This window comes from Pyrus communis, chromosome 4 (assembly GCF_963583255.1).
Source record: "Pyrus communis chromosome 4, drPyrComm1.1, whole genome shotgun sequence".
Lineage (NCBI taxonomy): Eukaryota > Viridiplantae > Streptophyta > Magnoliopsida > Rosales > Rosaceae > Pyrus > Pyrus communis.
In genome coordinates, this window is record NC_084806.1 from 6921334 (window position 1) to 6938824 (window position 17491).

A 17491-nucleotide genomic window follows, 5' to 3' on the forward strand; every position below is an offset into this window, starting at 1 on the left:
GTGAACGTGCTTCGTTATAAATTTTGTTAGCTTCAAACCAACTTGTTAACATTGTATGTTCAGAAGCATTTTGATTGATAATTGATTGCAATGATTGATCACCATTGAAAACAATATTTTGCTCTAACGGTAAATGCACTGGCAATCGTTCCACAGAAGGTTCTCTATGATGTATAGAATATTGAAACAATCTCCAAACAGCTTCGTAAGGTGATATGTATCTACAATTTAGATATGTTAATATTTCATCATTTGGATCTTGTTGAAGAATTAATCGTGCTCTATCTGAACCTTTATTTACATATTTGAACAAATATTTTATAAGCATTGATTGACAACAGGATTCAACATTTATATGAGCATTATATCTCAAAAGTAGTTCAGGATTATAAGGAACAACAAAGCTGTTATCAATTTTGATTCCATTTTTTAAAACAAATTTTGTATCATCATCACGACGCCTATAAACTGGAAAACCATTAGGTTCAAAAATTGTCTCACTTTTATATGATTTAGGAAAGTTTTTGGAACACTTATTTTCCCGCATGCAAGGAGAATTTTGATTAATGTGACCGCATGGACCATGAATCATGAATTGATTAACAATTTCATAAAGTTGAGGATTGACAAATTTGTCTGGCAACTCAGCTGAAATAATAGAATCTATATCTGATGCAATGTAGCACTTGAAATTTGATTTCAACCATATTAACATATGAGAATGAGGTAAACCTCTTTTTTGAAATTCAATTGTACAAACATCTGTTTGTAAAAATATTGAAAATAGAAGAAAACCCAAAAAAAAAAAAATAATAATAAGAAGTTAGTTTTATGAAGCAAAAAAATGAAAAAATTACAATAAGGAGAAAAATGAGTTTTTGGTACTCACTTGCTTCAACTTCTCCAAAAGGCTTTCCAGATTTGATGAAGTCAAGCATATCATCAAGTTTCATTTTAAATATTCTGGAAATTATATCAGGTCTGTCCTCAGGTTTGAATCCCGGTTTTTTTTCAAATTCTCTCATAATTTCTGGCCACTTTACATTACAGGTAAATGTTATGAACAAATCAGGATGTCCATGTTCTCTACAAATAGCCATAGCATCTTGATAATTGTTAATCATGTATCTAGGACTTCCTGTATATGAAGCAGGCAACACAACTTTTTGTCCCAAACTACTTGCATCATTATCACCTCTTGATATTGCATCATAAATTCCTTTGTAAACTTCACTTCTCAAATTTTTTTGATTTTGTCTAATGTAATCCAATCTATCTTCTTCAAGTGTTGCATAGGAATCTACCAAATATTGTTGAAAAAGTCTACCTCCTTTTAACAATGTAGTTAAATATGGTTCTCTTTCTTGAATTTGATAAGTTATATAAGCTCTCATAGGCACTCTTTGTCTTTTCATTTTTGGACCTTTATAATTTTCATTCCATTTTAAATCTGGTCTATAGCCATCTTCACCATACGGAAAAAGAATAGGATATTGAAGAGCCATAAACTTTGGATTCAATTTTGTAACACGTTTTAATCCTTCACTTTTAGAGTCTATAATGATATCTCTATTAGAGTCGGACAGACCTATATCACCAACTATTAAACCACCTATTTCATCACTTGTTGGTTGGTCATATTGCTTGCCATCATTTGGTTGTCTTCCTAACAATATCATTTTCAAAGAGATGAGACCATCAATTTCAAATTTATCTCTTGCCGTTCGAAAAAGTTTGACCAACTCATTTGATTCATCAAACATTTTAATCAAATTTTCTACAATTTTTGAATCAAGTCTTACATTTTTTCCATCACAATCAACAGCTTTAAGACGATTTTGTACTTCATTATATGTATCATAAACATATAGCTGAGCAAATTTTGGAGACTCATTATTAGCAGGTAAAAGAGATCCCATCAAATGATAAACTTGACCACTAATTTTAAAAATGTAAGGACTTGACCCATCATTAATTGAATGATCAACTTTCGCTCCCATTGAAGTAAATGAAAACATAGAATTATAAGCTCTAATATTTTCTCGAAATGATAAACTTTTTTGACCTCCATTCGGATCAAGCAAGGAATCTAAAAAAATCGGCGTTGGCTTTGGAGTTGAAAATTTAATTTTTCCTTGTTGACAACAAAGAGTGAAAATGGGTTGATTTTTTTTCCAACTTTGTTTAAGCGACTCTTTTAGCCAAAAATATGCACCACAGTCAACACATTTATAACTCTTATCACCCAAGTCCGCATAATCTTTCACAACCCCTACAAAAATACACATGCCAAAAAAAATATATATATAATCACAACATACAGTTGAGTAAATGCTAAAGTTAAAACTTAATGATGTACAGAATTTAAAACGTACCGTTTCTATTTTTTTGGAAGAAGGCTTGACCCTTATTCATAAGACTACAATTGTCACCAGCAAACGTTTTTTCAACTCTATTTTGAGCATTATTTGACAAACTAACAACGTTTTTCCCTTTTCGATGACGTGTGTACAATTTCTTTTCAAGTGGGGTCACATCTAGCATTTCATCATCAACACATTCAATGGCACAGTGCTCAGCAGAAGGTCTGCTGGTGGAGCACTGAGAATTATGGATATAAGTAGTTCTACAAACTCTTTTTGATTGATGATTATGCTCAAACAATGTATTATCATATTTGTCATCAGTAATATTTTGTTTTCGCTTTATAGCATCTTTTGTTTGACCATTTATAGGCTTTTTAGACATGATGGAAACAAACTGTTACCGTTATTTGAAAAACAAACAACTGCAAAACAGATTTAAAAAAAAAAATTCAATTAAGACATGAAACATATGCAAAAACAATATAGCTCTCATCTAATATAAACACTAAACGAAAGTTGACTTAAACTATAGAAAACTATATAATTAAACTTTCAATTAAATCATTCCAGAAGTTTAAATTACTAACCTTGAGCAGAGAGCGTTTTGGAAGCTAGAAACAAACAGCTTAAAAACCAGAATAACTAATTGCTTTTCAAATCCTGTTGAAAAAAAATGATCACTTATCATTAGCTCAGAAAAGTAAATTGAATTTAATAAATATAGTTAATTTCATAAAAACAAAGAAAGTCTCATTTCTCCATTGCATGTAACGTTTTAACCATAAGTATTACAACCGTAGCAACCATAATAGCTCGCTGCTTCACATATGTATAATTTCTTTGAGCAAATACATTAAAAAACAAATAGACGATCCAAAACCAGTAATCAACATTCCACAGTAACAAAAAAAATGGAATTAAAAAACAATCATACTATACAAATAGTTATTCAAAAGGGTGTTGCTGGCCATTGCAAGGAAACCCAATCCAAAATTTACTTTATCAATCTCAAACCCTAACACTAAATTGCCAATTTCTTCCCTAGAATGATACGTTTTAGATCCCATGGAGAAGGTCCAAAACGAAGGTTGCTTTCTACTTATAATTTTACTCAGGAAATTACCACAACACCCTCCTTTTGCTAACTACATTGTTGAGAATTTGGAGATTACAAAGGCAGCAAAAGACTCCAAATAATTTCTTGAATGAAAACAATAGCTTTCCCAAACAACTCCACCTCTGCAAATTTTTTAATTTTAGTTGTTGGTCAGTTCTTGCATCCAAGACACCAATCCCCTAATCCCCTGCTCTAACCCACCAATTATGAGAGAGAGAGAGAGAGAGACCCAATTAATAAATTCGGAAAGAGAGGAGAACCAATATTTCTCTTCTAATACACACCCAAATTTGTGATCCACATTTAATATCAATTTCGTCTCCCCAGGAGTGCAAGAATACTCAAAAAATTATAGCAATGGAAAAAGCAGGCATGATTATCAGAAATGAGTATAAAAAAAACTTGAGGCATCCATTTAAATGAAATCACACAAAGCGAAGAAACATTTGATAAAAGCACAACTGCCTTCTCAAATTTTGAGATATCCATCGAAATGAATTCACACAAATTCCAATGATTTAAATAAGAAATGCATACAGAATAATGAAGAAGTGGAGGCACGGAAACCATACCCAAAACAACGGTTCCAGCTGCTGCCAAATTTCAGATTTTTCAACAGAGGATGTCAAAGGCAGAATCCGCTTTTAGCCGGCAAAGCCTTGAAAACACTACAACTCACCATAAAACCAAACCGTTAGGGTTTCGTTCGTTCAAATCAATAAAAATCCAAAAAAAAAAAACACACACACACACACACATAGCTGTTATAAAACGCACTTGGGTTCAATAGAATTTATCGCACAATAACCTGAAAACAGGCCGTTCGTAAGCTGGGCTGAAAATTCGTCAAAAATCCGACGACAACTTCGGTATGACAGATGGAAAAAGAGACACAAAGTCTTCCTAGCAATTGCAAGTTGAGGATAAAACCTTGGAAACCAATTTTATGAGTTTCCACAGAACGTCAACAAATCTACATTCACAGGGATGCACAACTTGTTTGAAAACGGAGATCGCAAATGAAATCCCCAAAAACCAAAAATAAGAACCGCAGGATTTTAGAACAAAGGATAAAACTTTAGAGGCCAATTTCATGAATATTTTGTGAAATAAAGTACAGAGGATTTGAGAGGAACGCAAGATTTTAGAAGAACATAACGCAAAATAAGATGGATCGAACTAACCTCTCTTCTTCCAATATGTAGAAGCTGTCTTTTGTTTTGCCTTTGTGAACAGTGCACTTTTCACTCTCTACACACAAAAAGAACGTACTCAAAATGCTCAGCAACATTATAAAACTTAATAAATTATACGTATAAAACACTATATATGTATTTGGACATAAAGTATAAAAATTTACTAACAGAATCAAGCTTAAATTTAACAAAAGAAGTAATTATGAATTGAAATCAAATGATATTATAGTTGTTAAAAAAAATACCTGACCAATTTTTACAAATAGCATCATAAATTGTTAAAAAAATAACAGCATTGAAAAATCTAATTACTCAAATCTGTAATTCAATTAAAACACCTCACTGAAAACCCCAAGGAGAGAGGTGCATATTCCTAACCTTGCACAGTTAAAATTGCATTTTGTTTGAGGAGGAGAAAAATGATCAAACTAATAAGTCAATACTTAAATAGGTTTACTCTGGTGTCCACTATTTTTTAATACACACATAATGCTGTATGTTTAAATCAACACTGATTCTTGCATACTTTTGGTTATATAATGTTTGGAGTTCAATGTATATATACCCACACGGGAATTATTCTTTATCCAAAATTTAGAACAAACCAACTCAGCCGAGAACGCAATGAAATTTAACTGCAACTCCAATATAATCAATGTAAATTATTATAGCGAAACAATGTGATCAAACTTAAACAAAACTCCAAATCCACCAAAAGTATAAATTTCTTACCTTGCGTACAGAGGGCTTCAGAAAACGACAGCGTTCTAGCCTGGAAATAAAACCCCCAAAATCAGAAAAATGAAATTTGCCCAGAATTTACAGTTCTAAACACAAAATTACCCACCCCAAATCGGCTAAAGAACTTACCCTCTAAACTCAAAGAAAATCAACTCCAAACTTAATTAAATTTGTTTTCTTTTCCAAAACTTGTCTCAATCTGCAACATAATGACCAGCTTGTTACATAACTAAAGATCTAAATGATATAAGGTCTTAAAAATGGTTTATTTCGTAGGTCATTAATTAGTCATGACTCGTGCTTGTGCATAAGATGCCTCACTTGACTCAATAGGAACATATAGATGCTCATGTTTTTCTTGGTACAGATACTCATATTGTGCTTAATTAGCATCACACATCATGATATTAAAGTTCTAATCATGTTAGACCTATGCCATGTAGTTAAAAGCATAAATAAGATAAACAAAAATACGAAAAATAAGTTTTACGTTTATTATTTATACATGCACTCCTCTAAACTATTTCAGGCTACATCAATTTAGTCCTCTCATTCCTACAAACTGGATGACAATATATTCCCTCACGATAAGGAGAACTGTTATTACAGAACTCCTACAGTGGACATTTACATGCATGTATCATCACAAAAAGAAATGGATAAGAAAAATGAAATAAATAAATAAATAAATAAATCCACCAAAACTTGAACAAAATCAACCCCAAGGAACAACCAAATTCAACTTCAATATAAACTTAAACAAAATCAAACTCCAAGGTGCAACCAAATTCAACTCCAATATAATAAAACCTAAACAAAACTTTAAATTGCTTACCTTGAGTATACAGGGCTTGAGAAATCAAAGGCGTTCAAGTTTGAAAACAAAACCCCCAAAATAAAAAAGGGAAATTTGCAAATCAAACTCATTTTGAAATTCAAATATACAGTTCTAAACACAGAATATTCAAATCACATAATTATCAACCCCAAATTGGCCGAAAAACTCACCAGGGAACGCAGCTTTTTCTGGGCTTAAAATTTTCTTCGAATCGGGACCAAATTCAAGTTTTTTTTTTTATTTGAATTTTTGGTTTGTCTCCCAATCTCAAAAGTATTTCGAACCAACCAGAAAAAACCAATCGAGTGTACAAAAACTGAATAAAAAGCTTGAGTAAGGCAGTAGTACATAGTTAAGGAAGCATGATTGCCAAAAGAGATATTCAACAAAAGTAGTGTGATTGTAAACCTTACAGAAGTATCTCAACATGTAGCATCTGCATACCTTCGCTTTCTTCAAACTCCTTTCCTTAAATTGATTTTAATTTTCATCAAATTCACGAACCTATGCAAGCCAAACAGTGTTGTTGGTGCTTTCTGAGTGAGAGAGAGAGAGAGAGAGAGAGAGAGAGGGTAATGTTTCTGAGAGAGAAGACGAAATGGAAGCAAAAGTGGAGTTTGTTTCGAAGCAGACCCAATTCAGCGAACCTTCACGATGATCGACAGGTGGACAACGGGGGTAAACACGTAATTTCACTGTGCCGAACACAAAAAACAACTGGCCATGGTGATCAAAAGAGGGGCATTTCGGTCAAATCACTGTTAATGAACAGTGATCATCAACTGAGTTTTAGTATATATAACTAGAATTTGTACCCGCACGTTGTTGCGGGATTGAAAACTATATGAATAATTATGCAATTTCAATCTTCATAAACAGTGTTTGAGTCAAAAACTGAATGACCAATGCCAATGCAAATTACACACAACTTCATCATGAATGAAACAAATTTAAATATCAAAAGAGAAACCTATTTCGTTTATTAAAAATGTTGTTTACTGCAACACTAAAAGTTGTCCTCTGCTATGTTGGTCATTAAGCAAGCATCCCAGGCAAGGGAAAAAAAATTGAAATAAATTTATAGACAGTAAAATTATATTATGAACAAAATATGGATAATGAGTGTTTACCTAGTGTTTTTGTGTGCAGAAAGAAGTCTGATTTTGCATGAAATGGAGATGACCTTCTCTGGCAATTCTATAGGACGCGATCAAACTTTTGTGCATTTCCAACTTGCCTTGCAACCAAGTTTCTACAAAACAGATCGAATTCAAGAAAGTAATTAGACCAATGCATAAGAGATTATAAGAAAAAGTATAGAAAATATAAACCACAAATACCACTTATTATACTACTTTGTATTCCGAATACATCTAAAAATATATCGATTTCTAGTAAATGGTTCGGTTCCAATTAATTCCACTTTAGTTTCTTTCAAACCTTTCAACTTATCCTTGACATTTTTTTTAATGACATCATAATTAAGAGTTAGCTAATAATAAATATACAAATATGTTAACCTTTACTGGACCCTCAACATGTACTCGGAAGAAGGCTTTTTCAGCATCCTAAAATCATGTCAAGAGTTAGAAGGGAGCAAGAAAAAACTACTGTAAGAGCTCTGTGAAATTGAGGCAGAGCATATTAGCTTATAGGGCCTCTTTAGAATCAAGTGGACCAAGTTCTATTGCCATGGTTTCATCATCCAATTTGTCAACCATCTGAAAAATGAAGAGAGAGTATCTACATAAGTAAAATCTGAAAAGTAATAGCAAAAAATGAGTCGGTTGTTTAAAACAACGATCTAGCTAAGACAACATCCATACCTGCATATAATTCACAACGTCTGAGACAAAACAGTGTAATAAGGAATTTCCACCAAGTTCCTTTTCAGAGATCCACCAGTCCCTCTCAAAAATCCCACTTCAATGAAAAGGAAGTTAGGCCACACTATAAAATGCACTACTCCAGCTTTTTTCAAAAATGATATTCTAAGAAGCTAAATGCTTGAAGAACCTAAGAAGAAGATAATATATAAATTTATACTAAATTGTAATATTAAATCTACATATACTAAAGTAAAGTTATCGTAAATGCCCAAAAATAAATCTAAACAAAAACTTGGAACTAAAAACCAAATGGTTATCAAACAACTCCTAAAGGATTACACATTCTGGATTTATTAAATGGAGTTTTTCAAGACCTTCAACTAAGTGAAACTAATATACAAATACTAAAGAATAATATCGTACAACCTTACCTCAATCTTCTCAAAATTGATCATGACACACCCTTTGTACCACATGGAATATCCCTTACCTACAATGTTGCTAACATAAGCTTTCAAAACTATAATGAATGGAAAGACAGAATCCTCAATCTTCCAAACATGGATTACCAAAGTTACCCGATCAGTCTGCAGGGTCACTTGAACGGGTTCAAAATGGGTGACCAGAGGCAGCTTGAGATGAAAACCTAAAATTTGAAATAATGAGAAGTAGGCAAAGTTAAGGCCCTATGCAATCAACTTCTCAATGCACATCACCTGGATCTGTAATTTTCTTCAAAAGAGCGCATCATCTCCAATATACCCCAACATGACCTTCTGGGACTTGGTGCAGAATTGATATAGTTGATGATGATGGAAGAACCGTCTGTAAACATCAAGACGTCCCAGTTTTAAGAATTTAGCATACTAATCGAAGTTCCCCAGCTAGCATATCATAGTATTTAGCAAAAATACAATCCAAGTCTATTGCAACTATCATTACAGAAAACGAAAAATTCCAAGAAAAACCTTCGATTCGATGCATTATTGGGAAATTGCGTAACTCTAATTCTCAAACAACTAATACAAATATTAGATAGAGGATTAATGAAGTCACCAGATGCATTTTATTGCACATGATCATGCTTAGCGAACATATGATCATTAATGACACGACAAAAGAATGCATTACGAAACTGTAAAAAACCGAAAATTAATACTTTAACACAAATATATGCATTCAGTGGAAATCAAGAACAGATACATAATACTCGAAATGGAGCAATTACTTACCATAATAAAACCTAAAGGTGGTGAGTTAGTACTGCATATCAAATGATGGATTAAGCTCGAAGATAAAATGCGATAAGCAATACTTGCTATTTGTATTAGTTGTAAATTTGAGGCCTTTCACTTTAGATCGTCGCCCCAACGCAGCAGCAAGGAAGTTGTATGCAAAGATGACAGCTGCTTTAGAACACCCATTTCAGAAAAGATTCAATTAGAGGCCATAGAGATTCAGCGGAACAGAGAGAAAAAGATAATCACAAACGAAATTCTAGAGAGAAAAGAGTTACCTTGAAATCAAAGCCAGTTGAAGAATTTTCTTCGAATCGGGAAAACCGGGACGATGCTTCCTGGAAAACTGTTGTGAGACAATTGGGGTGGGTTGGAAGAACGTATTGGAAGCAAACAGAAGAGCCCAATTTCGCTTAACTAAGAAACCCAATTCAATCCTTGATCAGAACACATAACATAGGCTAATAAAATATCTCACCAAAGCACAAACGCAAAACAATCGAACGGAAATCAATGGAGAAAGAGTGAAAAGCAACAGAAGCAAAAAGAGTAAAAAGCAAAGGGAAGAAGCTAGAAGACGCATCGATGGTCGACAGGTGGAATGGGAAGGGCATAACCGCTTTTTCAATGTAGAAAAGCTGAAATAAAGCACAGCCAGATAAAATTTTGGAGGGCATTTTCGCCATTTTACTGTTATAGAACAGTAACACTTGAGTTTGAGTTTTAGTATATATAAATTTTGAGCGGCATCGATCTAAAATGGTGTGAGAGTGTCTCATTCAGCATGTGGCTGAGGGGTACGTCGTGTTTGGGATCAGGTAGAACATCTCCGGTTTTGGATTCATGAAAAGAAAGTGAGATGTGATGTGATGTGATGTGATCAAGTCCAAATCATGTGAGCTGGCAGTAGCCAAATCATTGTGTCTCTAGCATTATGCCTTTAGATACGTAATAGTTCGGCGTACATCAATGTACATGCGAGCGGATTGAAACAATCCAATACAAGTCAAAGAAGTATGAACCACACAAGGGTATGGTGTGGCTTCTCGATCTAGACTAGAGTAATGTTAGGTAAAACAATTTTGAAAACAAATTTACAAATCATGATATGTGTAACCAATAGAAATAAATGCGGATCATCATTTTTTTTTTTTAACAAACGACATTATATACACTAAGGGATAGAGAAGTGAGATAAGTCTCACAGTAGACTAGCAATAATGTGATGTGAAGTGAAACAACATTGTTAAAGAGACTTGACCATAATTTCCGTCGATATTTTCATAAAATTTGCGCATCCATATTTCCACGTATGTTGATATTTTAAGGGTTGGTTTGAGATTGTAGTGCTTTAAAAAAAAAAAAAAAACTTATTAAAAAATTTGGAGCATCAAATGTGTTTTGTAAAAAAAAAAAAGTGGTGATTTTTTAAAAAACTGTTGTCAATGATAGTAGAAAAGCAGAAGTAAGGTCTATCATGCTTCTAAATTTTTTTTAAAAACACAGTAATCAGTGTCCATTTAATGAAATTTTCAAAGGCAAGTATACCCCCACATTTTTTAAGATCACAATATTTGCTCCTACATTATTGTCTTTGACAATTATTTATCCTTCTTAGTCATTCAACATATTCATATTAATTTATATAAAAATTTACCAAACACTCATACATTTTTTTTTTTTTTTGTTAAAAGCACTTTACAATAAAAGTTTAATAAGTACTTAACAACTTTATGTTACAACAATTATTATTCTATCACATTAGAAACAATATTTTTTAAAAGAACAACAATGCCAAAGAAGACCTGGCCCAATTAGCTTAAGAAGATCATAATAATAAAATAAAAAGGGGATTGTTATTAGCATTCTAAAAATCTCATTCTACATTTCAAACTTTCCATATTAGGAAAGAAAAATACACTTGTGAGGAGTGTAGAATGAGATTTTTGAAGTGCCAATAACACTTCCCAAATCAAATTATAATATAACAGGACACGTGGCTTAGTGGCGGTGCGTAAAAATTGGAGCGTAACCTTTTCAAATTCCCATGGTATTTGAGCATTGGTTTCCCGGATACGTACTCGGACTCAATCATACTGACACTGAATTCTTACGCTTATGCAATCAGACTTTTGAGTCTTTGAGTCAAGCAAAGTAAAATGTCAGGAAGTGAAGGAATTGCTCGAAGCAGAGCCAAATCCCACAGAGATCATGCCAAGGACGACGATGACTTCGACGGCGTTGATCTCCGTCAGACACAGCCTCCCAAATTGATGCCACCGTGCAGAGATTCCAGAACCAGAAACCACCACACCTCAGTCGGAACTTCCAACTCCGTCGGTCTCAAACGCACCCTAGGGCTTGGCGTGTTCGCCTTCTTCGTCGCCATGCTTTTGATCCTCGACCTCTTAAACCATTTTCCAGGTCCTAGGGTTCTTACGCCCTTCACTGCTTCCTCAAAGCTCATGGAAACCCCTCACCCTCAGGTATTGTGCGATTCGAATTTTTGTTTTCGATTGTTGCGTGTGTTTATTGAGAGGTCAGGAATTGAGACTGAGATTGCATTTTGGGGTGGTGTGGCAGTTTTTTGAAGGTGATGAGGAGAATACCAAGGAGAGCTTGTATTGGGGAACGTATCGCCCTCGCGTTTATCTCGGAATCCGTGCCAGGTTTGTCTTTGTGGCTGCGATTCGTTGCGTATTTCAGCAGCGAATTTGAGCATATAAGTTTAAGTCGGAAGTAATTTTGTTACTCCAAGCAATAGAACTAGGCTGCTCTGTTAATTTTGACTTTGTGGGTGGCAAATGACTGAATGGTGGTGGTGGTCATTATAAACTGTTGTCCCTTGCAGGACTCGTCGATCTTTGATTGCCGGATTAATGTGGATTGGTATGAAGGACGGGCAATATTTGTTGCGCCATGTTTGCCAAGATTCTGATGAGCTGAGCATATATAGTTGGAAACATCGTAAAGACCAAAACTTGGGACATCAAGTCATTGTTGACCATGACATGAACTTGGCCACAACTTTCTTCCAATCTAAGGGGGAAGACAGCGGCTATGGAGGAGATTGGGCAGTTCGAGTAGATGTGCAAAGCCGAAAGTAAACAGCCACAAGTTACTTTGTTCGGTAACATTTGCTTTAGTCACTCACTATTCATGAATCTTATATTGACACTTTCCATCATGCGTCAATCACAGGCCTAAGGGGAATGAGGAATTTCGGACAAAGGCGGATCTTTTTTTTTATTTGGTTGATGAAGATGGAAATGCTCTAGCTTTAGGTGGAGATACATTGGGCGTTGATAAGAATTATTTCCTTGCATCTGGTTTACGTACAGATGTTGGAAGTTGGCAGCTACATTTAAAATCATTGGTAATGTTAGGAAGGAATCGTCATTGTAGTGTTCAAATGTTTTATTTATTTATTGAAAATGTCATATAACGGTGGAAACTAGGAAAATATCTGTTTCCATGAACCACCAAGTATACTTGGTCTACCTCCATGACATAAAAGTGGACTCCCATAGAGTACCATGGTCTCTGTACTAATTACTTTAAGGTTATAGCTAACACTACCGAATAATCTGACCAATTCGTCAGTTTTCTGGACAAAACCAAATGCTCTCTCTCACTGTCCAGTGTTTATGAAAAAAATTTCACCTTGTATCTATCATCTCTATGCCCAATTTCACTGTCAGTTCCGTGCTCCATGTCCTTGATCATTTTTAAGTTGATGTGTGTTGTTAAGGCCTTCAGTACTGATATGTGGCATACTTCCTCTGTGTTTTCTCTCCAGGATGATTTGGAAGTTCATTATTTTGGTCTTAAGATGCCTCGTATTCACAATTTATCTGATCTTGTCCAGGAATATATTGGACCACAGGTATGTGACATTTTCATGCCATTATTTTGTTATATATCTAGGAAAAACTTTCAGCGTAAATATTTATGGTATTACCTACCTTGACCACTTGGAGTTTCACTGCCATGTTTCTAGGTAAGGAAGTTTGGTCGAGTGCAGCTACCTGACATATCCGATGATTCTCCTAATATTCTAATTTTTCAGGTATGAAATCATGGTGGTAAAGCCTGTGGAGTATTGGTTATGTGGGGAAACATCTTAAATTTCATAGATCATTAGTGAAATCTATTAACTGTACTTTCCCATCTACCTCCTTCTGTGGTTTCCCATTTCTTATGCAGATTTCCGCAAGGATACCATTCAAGACTGATTTTGCATACATATCCGGAACTGATTTGGAAAGTTCAAGAGTAGAACAACGTGTCAGCGGCCTCACAGGTTCCTCTTCCATTTGATCTTGATAACGGAGATAGAAGCACACAGGGGTTCCAATGAGTCTACGAAAGTATACAAGAGACACTTGTAAATGTGAAAGAGAAAATTATTTCAAACAAATTAAAGAATTTATAATCTTTCCATAAGGGATCTTTAGGACTGAATCAGAAACCGCTGATTCACAATCAGAAATCATTGATAACCTTACCATCAATTTTGGGTTTTTTCGAGTACTACAAATTGCAATCCTACTTTCTGCTTTTCTTGTGTTTGATTTACCCGATTTCATGGAAGTGACTCCCAATTGGGACATCATCCATGGCCTCCTTAACTTATTTTTCCTTTCTCTGTAATATGTAGGTACCTCACTGACCAGTCAACTGATGGCAAAACAAAGAGAATTCAACACAAAATTTGAGAAGAGCTTTAATCTGTCTAACAAGGTATTTCAGAAATCATCTTCGTAGTATAATGCACCTGGTCGAATGTATTTTCATTGAAAGTGGGAATATCTACAGTGGTTACAGAATTACTGTTCTATAATCATTTTGATATTTTGGATAACATGGTGAAAACGTAAGCTATGTTTGTGCGAGGGACTTTAAAATTCCGAAGGATTGAGGAAGAAATAGACTACAAAGTGGGATTAGAAATGCTATATAATCATTACGAATAGACCTGTCAAAATTATCCATTGGGTTCTTGATAGATCTCTATCTCGTTAGATTTTTTTCATAGTATTCAAAAGCTGTAGAACTAAGTGATGTTTTTATTTATTAACACAGGTAGATCAAGTCACCAAGTTCGATCAGCATGCTCCTCCCAGTTTGGCTAAGCAGGTTATGAGCCAAGCTCGCAGTTTTATCCAGAAAAAATGGGAACAGACCCAAAGATTAGCAAAGGATGCTCAAACTGGGGACACACGCACGGTTATTCATTCTGCAGCTACCGAATATAAACAGCATCTCTTAAACCAATCTTCAAAGTTGTGGATGGACCACTACCCTAAAGTCCAGAGCGTGACAAAGAAGGCTGCTTCAGCAGCTGCGTACTGGTCCACAAAATACAACCACATGGTAAAGAACTTGACCCTGATGGGTTATAACATATCAAGCTTTGGTTCCGATAGATGAGATGTCCAAAAGCCCCTAAGCAGGATGAGGCACGAAGAAAGGAAATGCAGCTATGCTTGTCGAGCATAAACTCGTTCAGATTGAAATCTTTTCTTTTGCTACTTCTAAGTTCAATCTGTATGGTATAAGTTATTTTAGTATGGGGTTTGTGGGTGAGGACGAAGAATTGTGAATGGTTATAACGAGAGAATCCAGAAATTCTAAGCTTTTCTTGCACGATAAGTATCAACATATGGTTCATCGATTACATTTTATCCTCTCAGATTTGTAGTTAATTGCAATCTTATAAACATTTTCAAAACATTTCAATCTCATACATCTTTTATTAGTTTATTTCAATTTCATATATTCATTAATCAAAACATTAGTTTGAATGTTAAATGATGACGTGGTAAATATATTACTTATATTTTTATTGATATGACAGTCAAATTTTGTCCACGTACGTGAAAAAAACAGATCAGAAATAAAAAAAATTGGGGTATGTTGAAAATACTAGTGGGTAATGAATGCCCACAGTATTGAATACCTGCCACAACATTGAAAACATTGCCAAAGTGTTGAAAACCTTGGCATAATATTGATATGTGGAGAATATATTGTGTGCTTGGAGTTGCTCTATAAATAGAGCACTCCGTATGCTTTGAAGATAGAACACAGAGAAAAAGAGAAAGAGAGGAAGAGGAGAGGAGAGAATAAATAGAGTTATCTTTATACTCCTATTATTCCAAATTATAATAAAAGCATCACTGCTGCCCGAGGACGTACTCCAGTCACACTGACTGTAGAGGAACCTCGTAAATTTTGTGTCTTGTTTTATTTATTCCACTGTACACACATCGTCGATTTTACAACACGTTATCAGCACGAAAAGCTCTCATGTCAGTGGAAAGCACAACGCCATAAATCCGGTGAAGCACTATCCACCTCTCACCTCCGTCATCTAAAATCTCACAGAATAAAAGGTATGTCCATTTTTCGTCTCTCCCACTGTGCCAGAAGCGCCCCACCGAATTCCGGTGAGAATTGAAATTTTACGACCTGAAGTCGTCACGAGATGAGAAAACTCGTACTTGACAACTGGTTTCCAGAGATCCAGAAGAATCTCATCAGACTTGGAAACCCAGATCACGTTGTTTTCGACGGATCTTGAGAACTCCCATGAATACTTGGTTGTTTGAGATGGTGATGGCAAGAATGAATCCACACAGGCCTCCCTCTCTTGTGCCTTCGTCAACCCCACTGTCATCTATGTCTCTGTAAGGAGGTTCTTGCTTAACGATGACATGTTCCCTGGGTCATGCAAGAACCACGCCAGTCTCTGGTAGCCTTTTTGGATTGAATTGAATTTTGGGCAACCTCCATAGCTACCCAGCTGGCCCTGCGTTTCGAGATTGGCAGAGACAGAGAAGGAAGAAAAAATAATAGAAAAGGGGGATTGATGGAATGACAAGGCATATGTGAAGAAAAAAAAAAAAAAGGATGTTGACTGTAACCTAAGAAAAATATATATAAAAGGATTTGAATGGTGCATGGCACCATTTGGTCAACATAACATAAATAGGTTTCTGTTGGTGCATGGCACCATGTTGCAGGTTTGAATAAGTGCTGACAAAAGAAAGAAAAATAATAAATAAAAGGAGGTTTGTGTTGAAAATACTAGTGGGTAATGAATGCCCACAGTATTGAATACCTGCCACAACATTGAAAACATTGCCAAAGTGTTGAAAACCTTGGCATAATATTGATATGTGGAGAATATATTGTGTGCTTGGAGTTGCTCTATAAATAGAGCACTCCGTATGCTTTGAAGATAGAACACAGAGAAAAAGAGAAAGAGAGGAAGAGGAGATGAGAGAATAAATAGAGTTATCTTTATACTCCTATTATTCCAAATTATAATAAAAGCATCACTGCTGCCCGAGGACGTACTCCAGTCACACTGACTGTAGAGGAACCTCGTAAATTTTGTGTCTTGTTTTATTTATTCCACTGTACACACATCGTCGATTTTACAACACGTTATCAGCACGAAAAGCTCTCATGTCAGTGGAAAGCACAACGCCATAAATCCGGTGAAGCACTATCCACCTCTCACCTCCGTCATCTAAAATCTCACAGAATAAAAGGTATGTCCATTTTTCGTCTCTCCCACTGTGCCAGAAGCGCCCCACCGAATTCCGGTGAGAATTGAAATTTTACGACCTGAAGTCGTCACGAGATGAGAAAACTCGTACTTGACAACTGGTTTCCAGAGATCCAGAAGAATCTCATCAGACTTGGAAACCCAGATCACGTTGTTTTCGACGGATCTTGAGAACTCCCATGAATACTTGGTTGTTTGAGATGGTGATGGCAAGAATGAATCCACACAGGCCTCCCTCTCTTGTGCCTTCGTCAACCCCACTGTCATCTATGTCCCTGTAAGGAGGTTCTTGCTTAACGATGACATGTTCCCTGGGTCATGCAAGAACCACGCCAGTCTCTGGTAGCCTTTTGGATTGAATTGAATTTTGGGCAACCTCCATAGCTACCCAGCTGGCCCTGCGTTTCGAGATTGGCAGAGACAGAGAAGGAAGAAAAAATAATAGAAAAGGGGGATTGATGGAATGACAAGGCATATGTGAAAAAAAAAAAAGGATGTTGACTGTAACCTAAGAAAAATATATATAAAAGGATTTGAATGGTGCATGGCACCATTTGGTCAACATAACATAAATAGGTTTCTGTTGG

At 35.3% G+C, this 17491-nt stretch overlaps 1 protein-coding gene and 1 long non-coding RNA gene across 6 annotated transcripts; one reads left to right on the forward strand and one right to left on the reverse strand.

Moving 5' to 3' along the window:
• Positions 1 to 7091: 7091 nt before the first annotated feature.
• Positions 7092 to 9835, reverse strand: LOC137732347 (uncharacterized). 5 transcript variants are annotated; one of them, XR_011068328.1, is made up of 7 exons: positions 9604 to 9835; positions 9320 to 9493; positions 8804 to 8912; positions 8666 to 8733; positions 8519 to 8577; positions 8085 to 8181; positions 7092 to 7979 (listed from the first exon to the last, which is right to left on the reverse strand). It is a non-coding gene; the product is annotated as an uncharacterized lncRNA (long non-coding RNA). The 5 variants fall into 5 exon arrangements; XR_011068327.1 differs by having other exon boundaries at positions 8519 to 8733; XR_011068326.1 differs by having other exon boundaries at positions 8666 to 8912.
• A 1556-nt stretch (positions 9836 to 11391) lies between these two features.
• On the forward strand, positions 11392 to 14974 carry LOC137731921 (mannosyl-oligosaccharide glucosidase GCS1-like). The gene is made up of 9 exons (XM_068471183.1): positions 11392 to 11811; positions 11909 to 11994; positions 12177 to 12428; positions 12527 to 12701; positions 13125 to 13211; positions 13326 to 13394; positions 13532 to 13628; positions 13986 to 14068; positions 14411 to 14974. Exons 1-9 carry the CDS (start codon positions 11485 to 11487, stop codon positions 14756 to 14758), a joined length of 1524 nt encoding a protein of 507 aa, XP_068327284.1. The 5' UTR covers positions 11392 to 11484; the 3' UTR covers positions 14759 to 14974.
• Positions 14975 to 17491: the final 2517 nt, after the last annotated feature.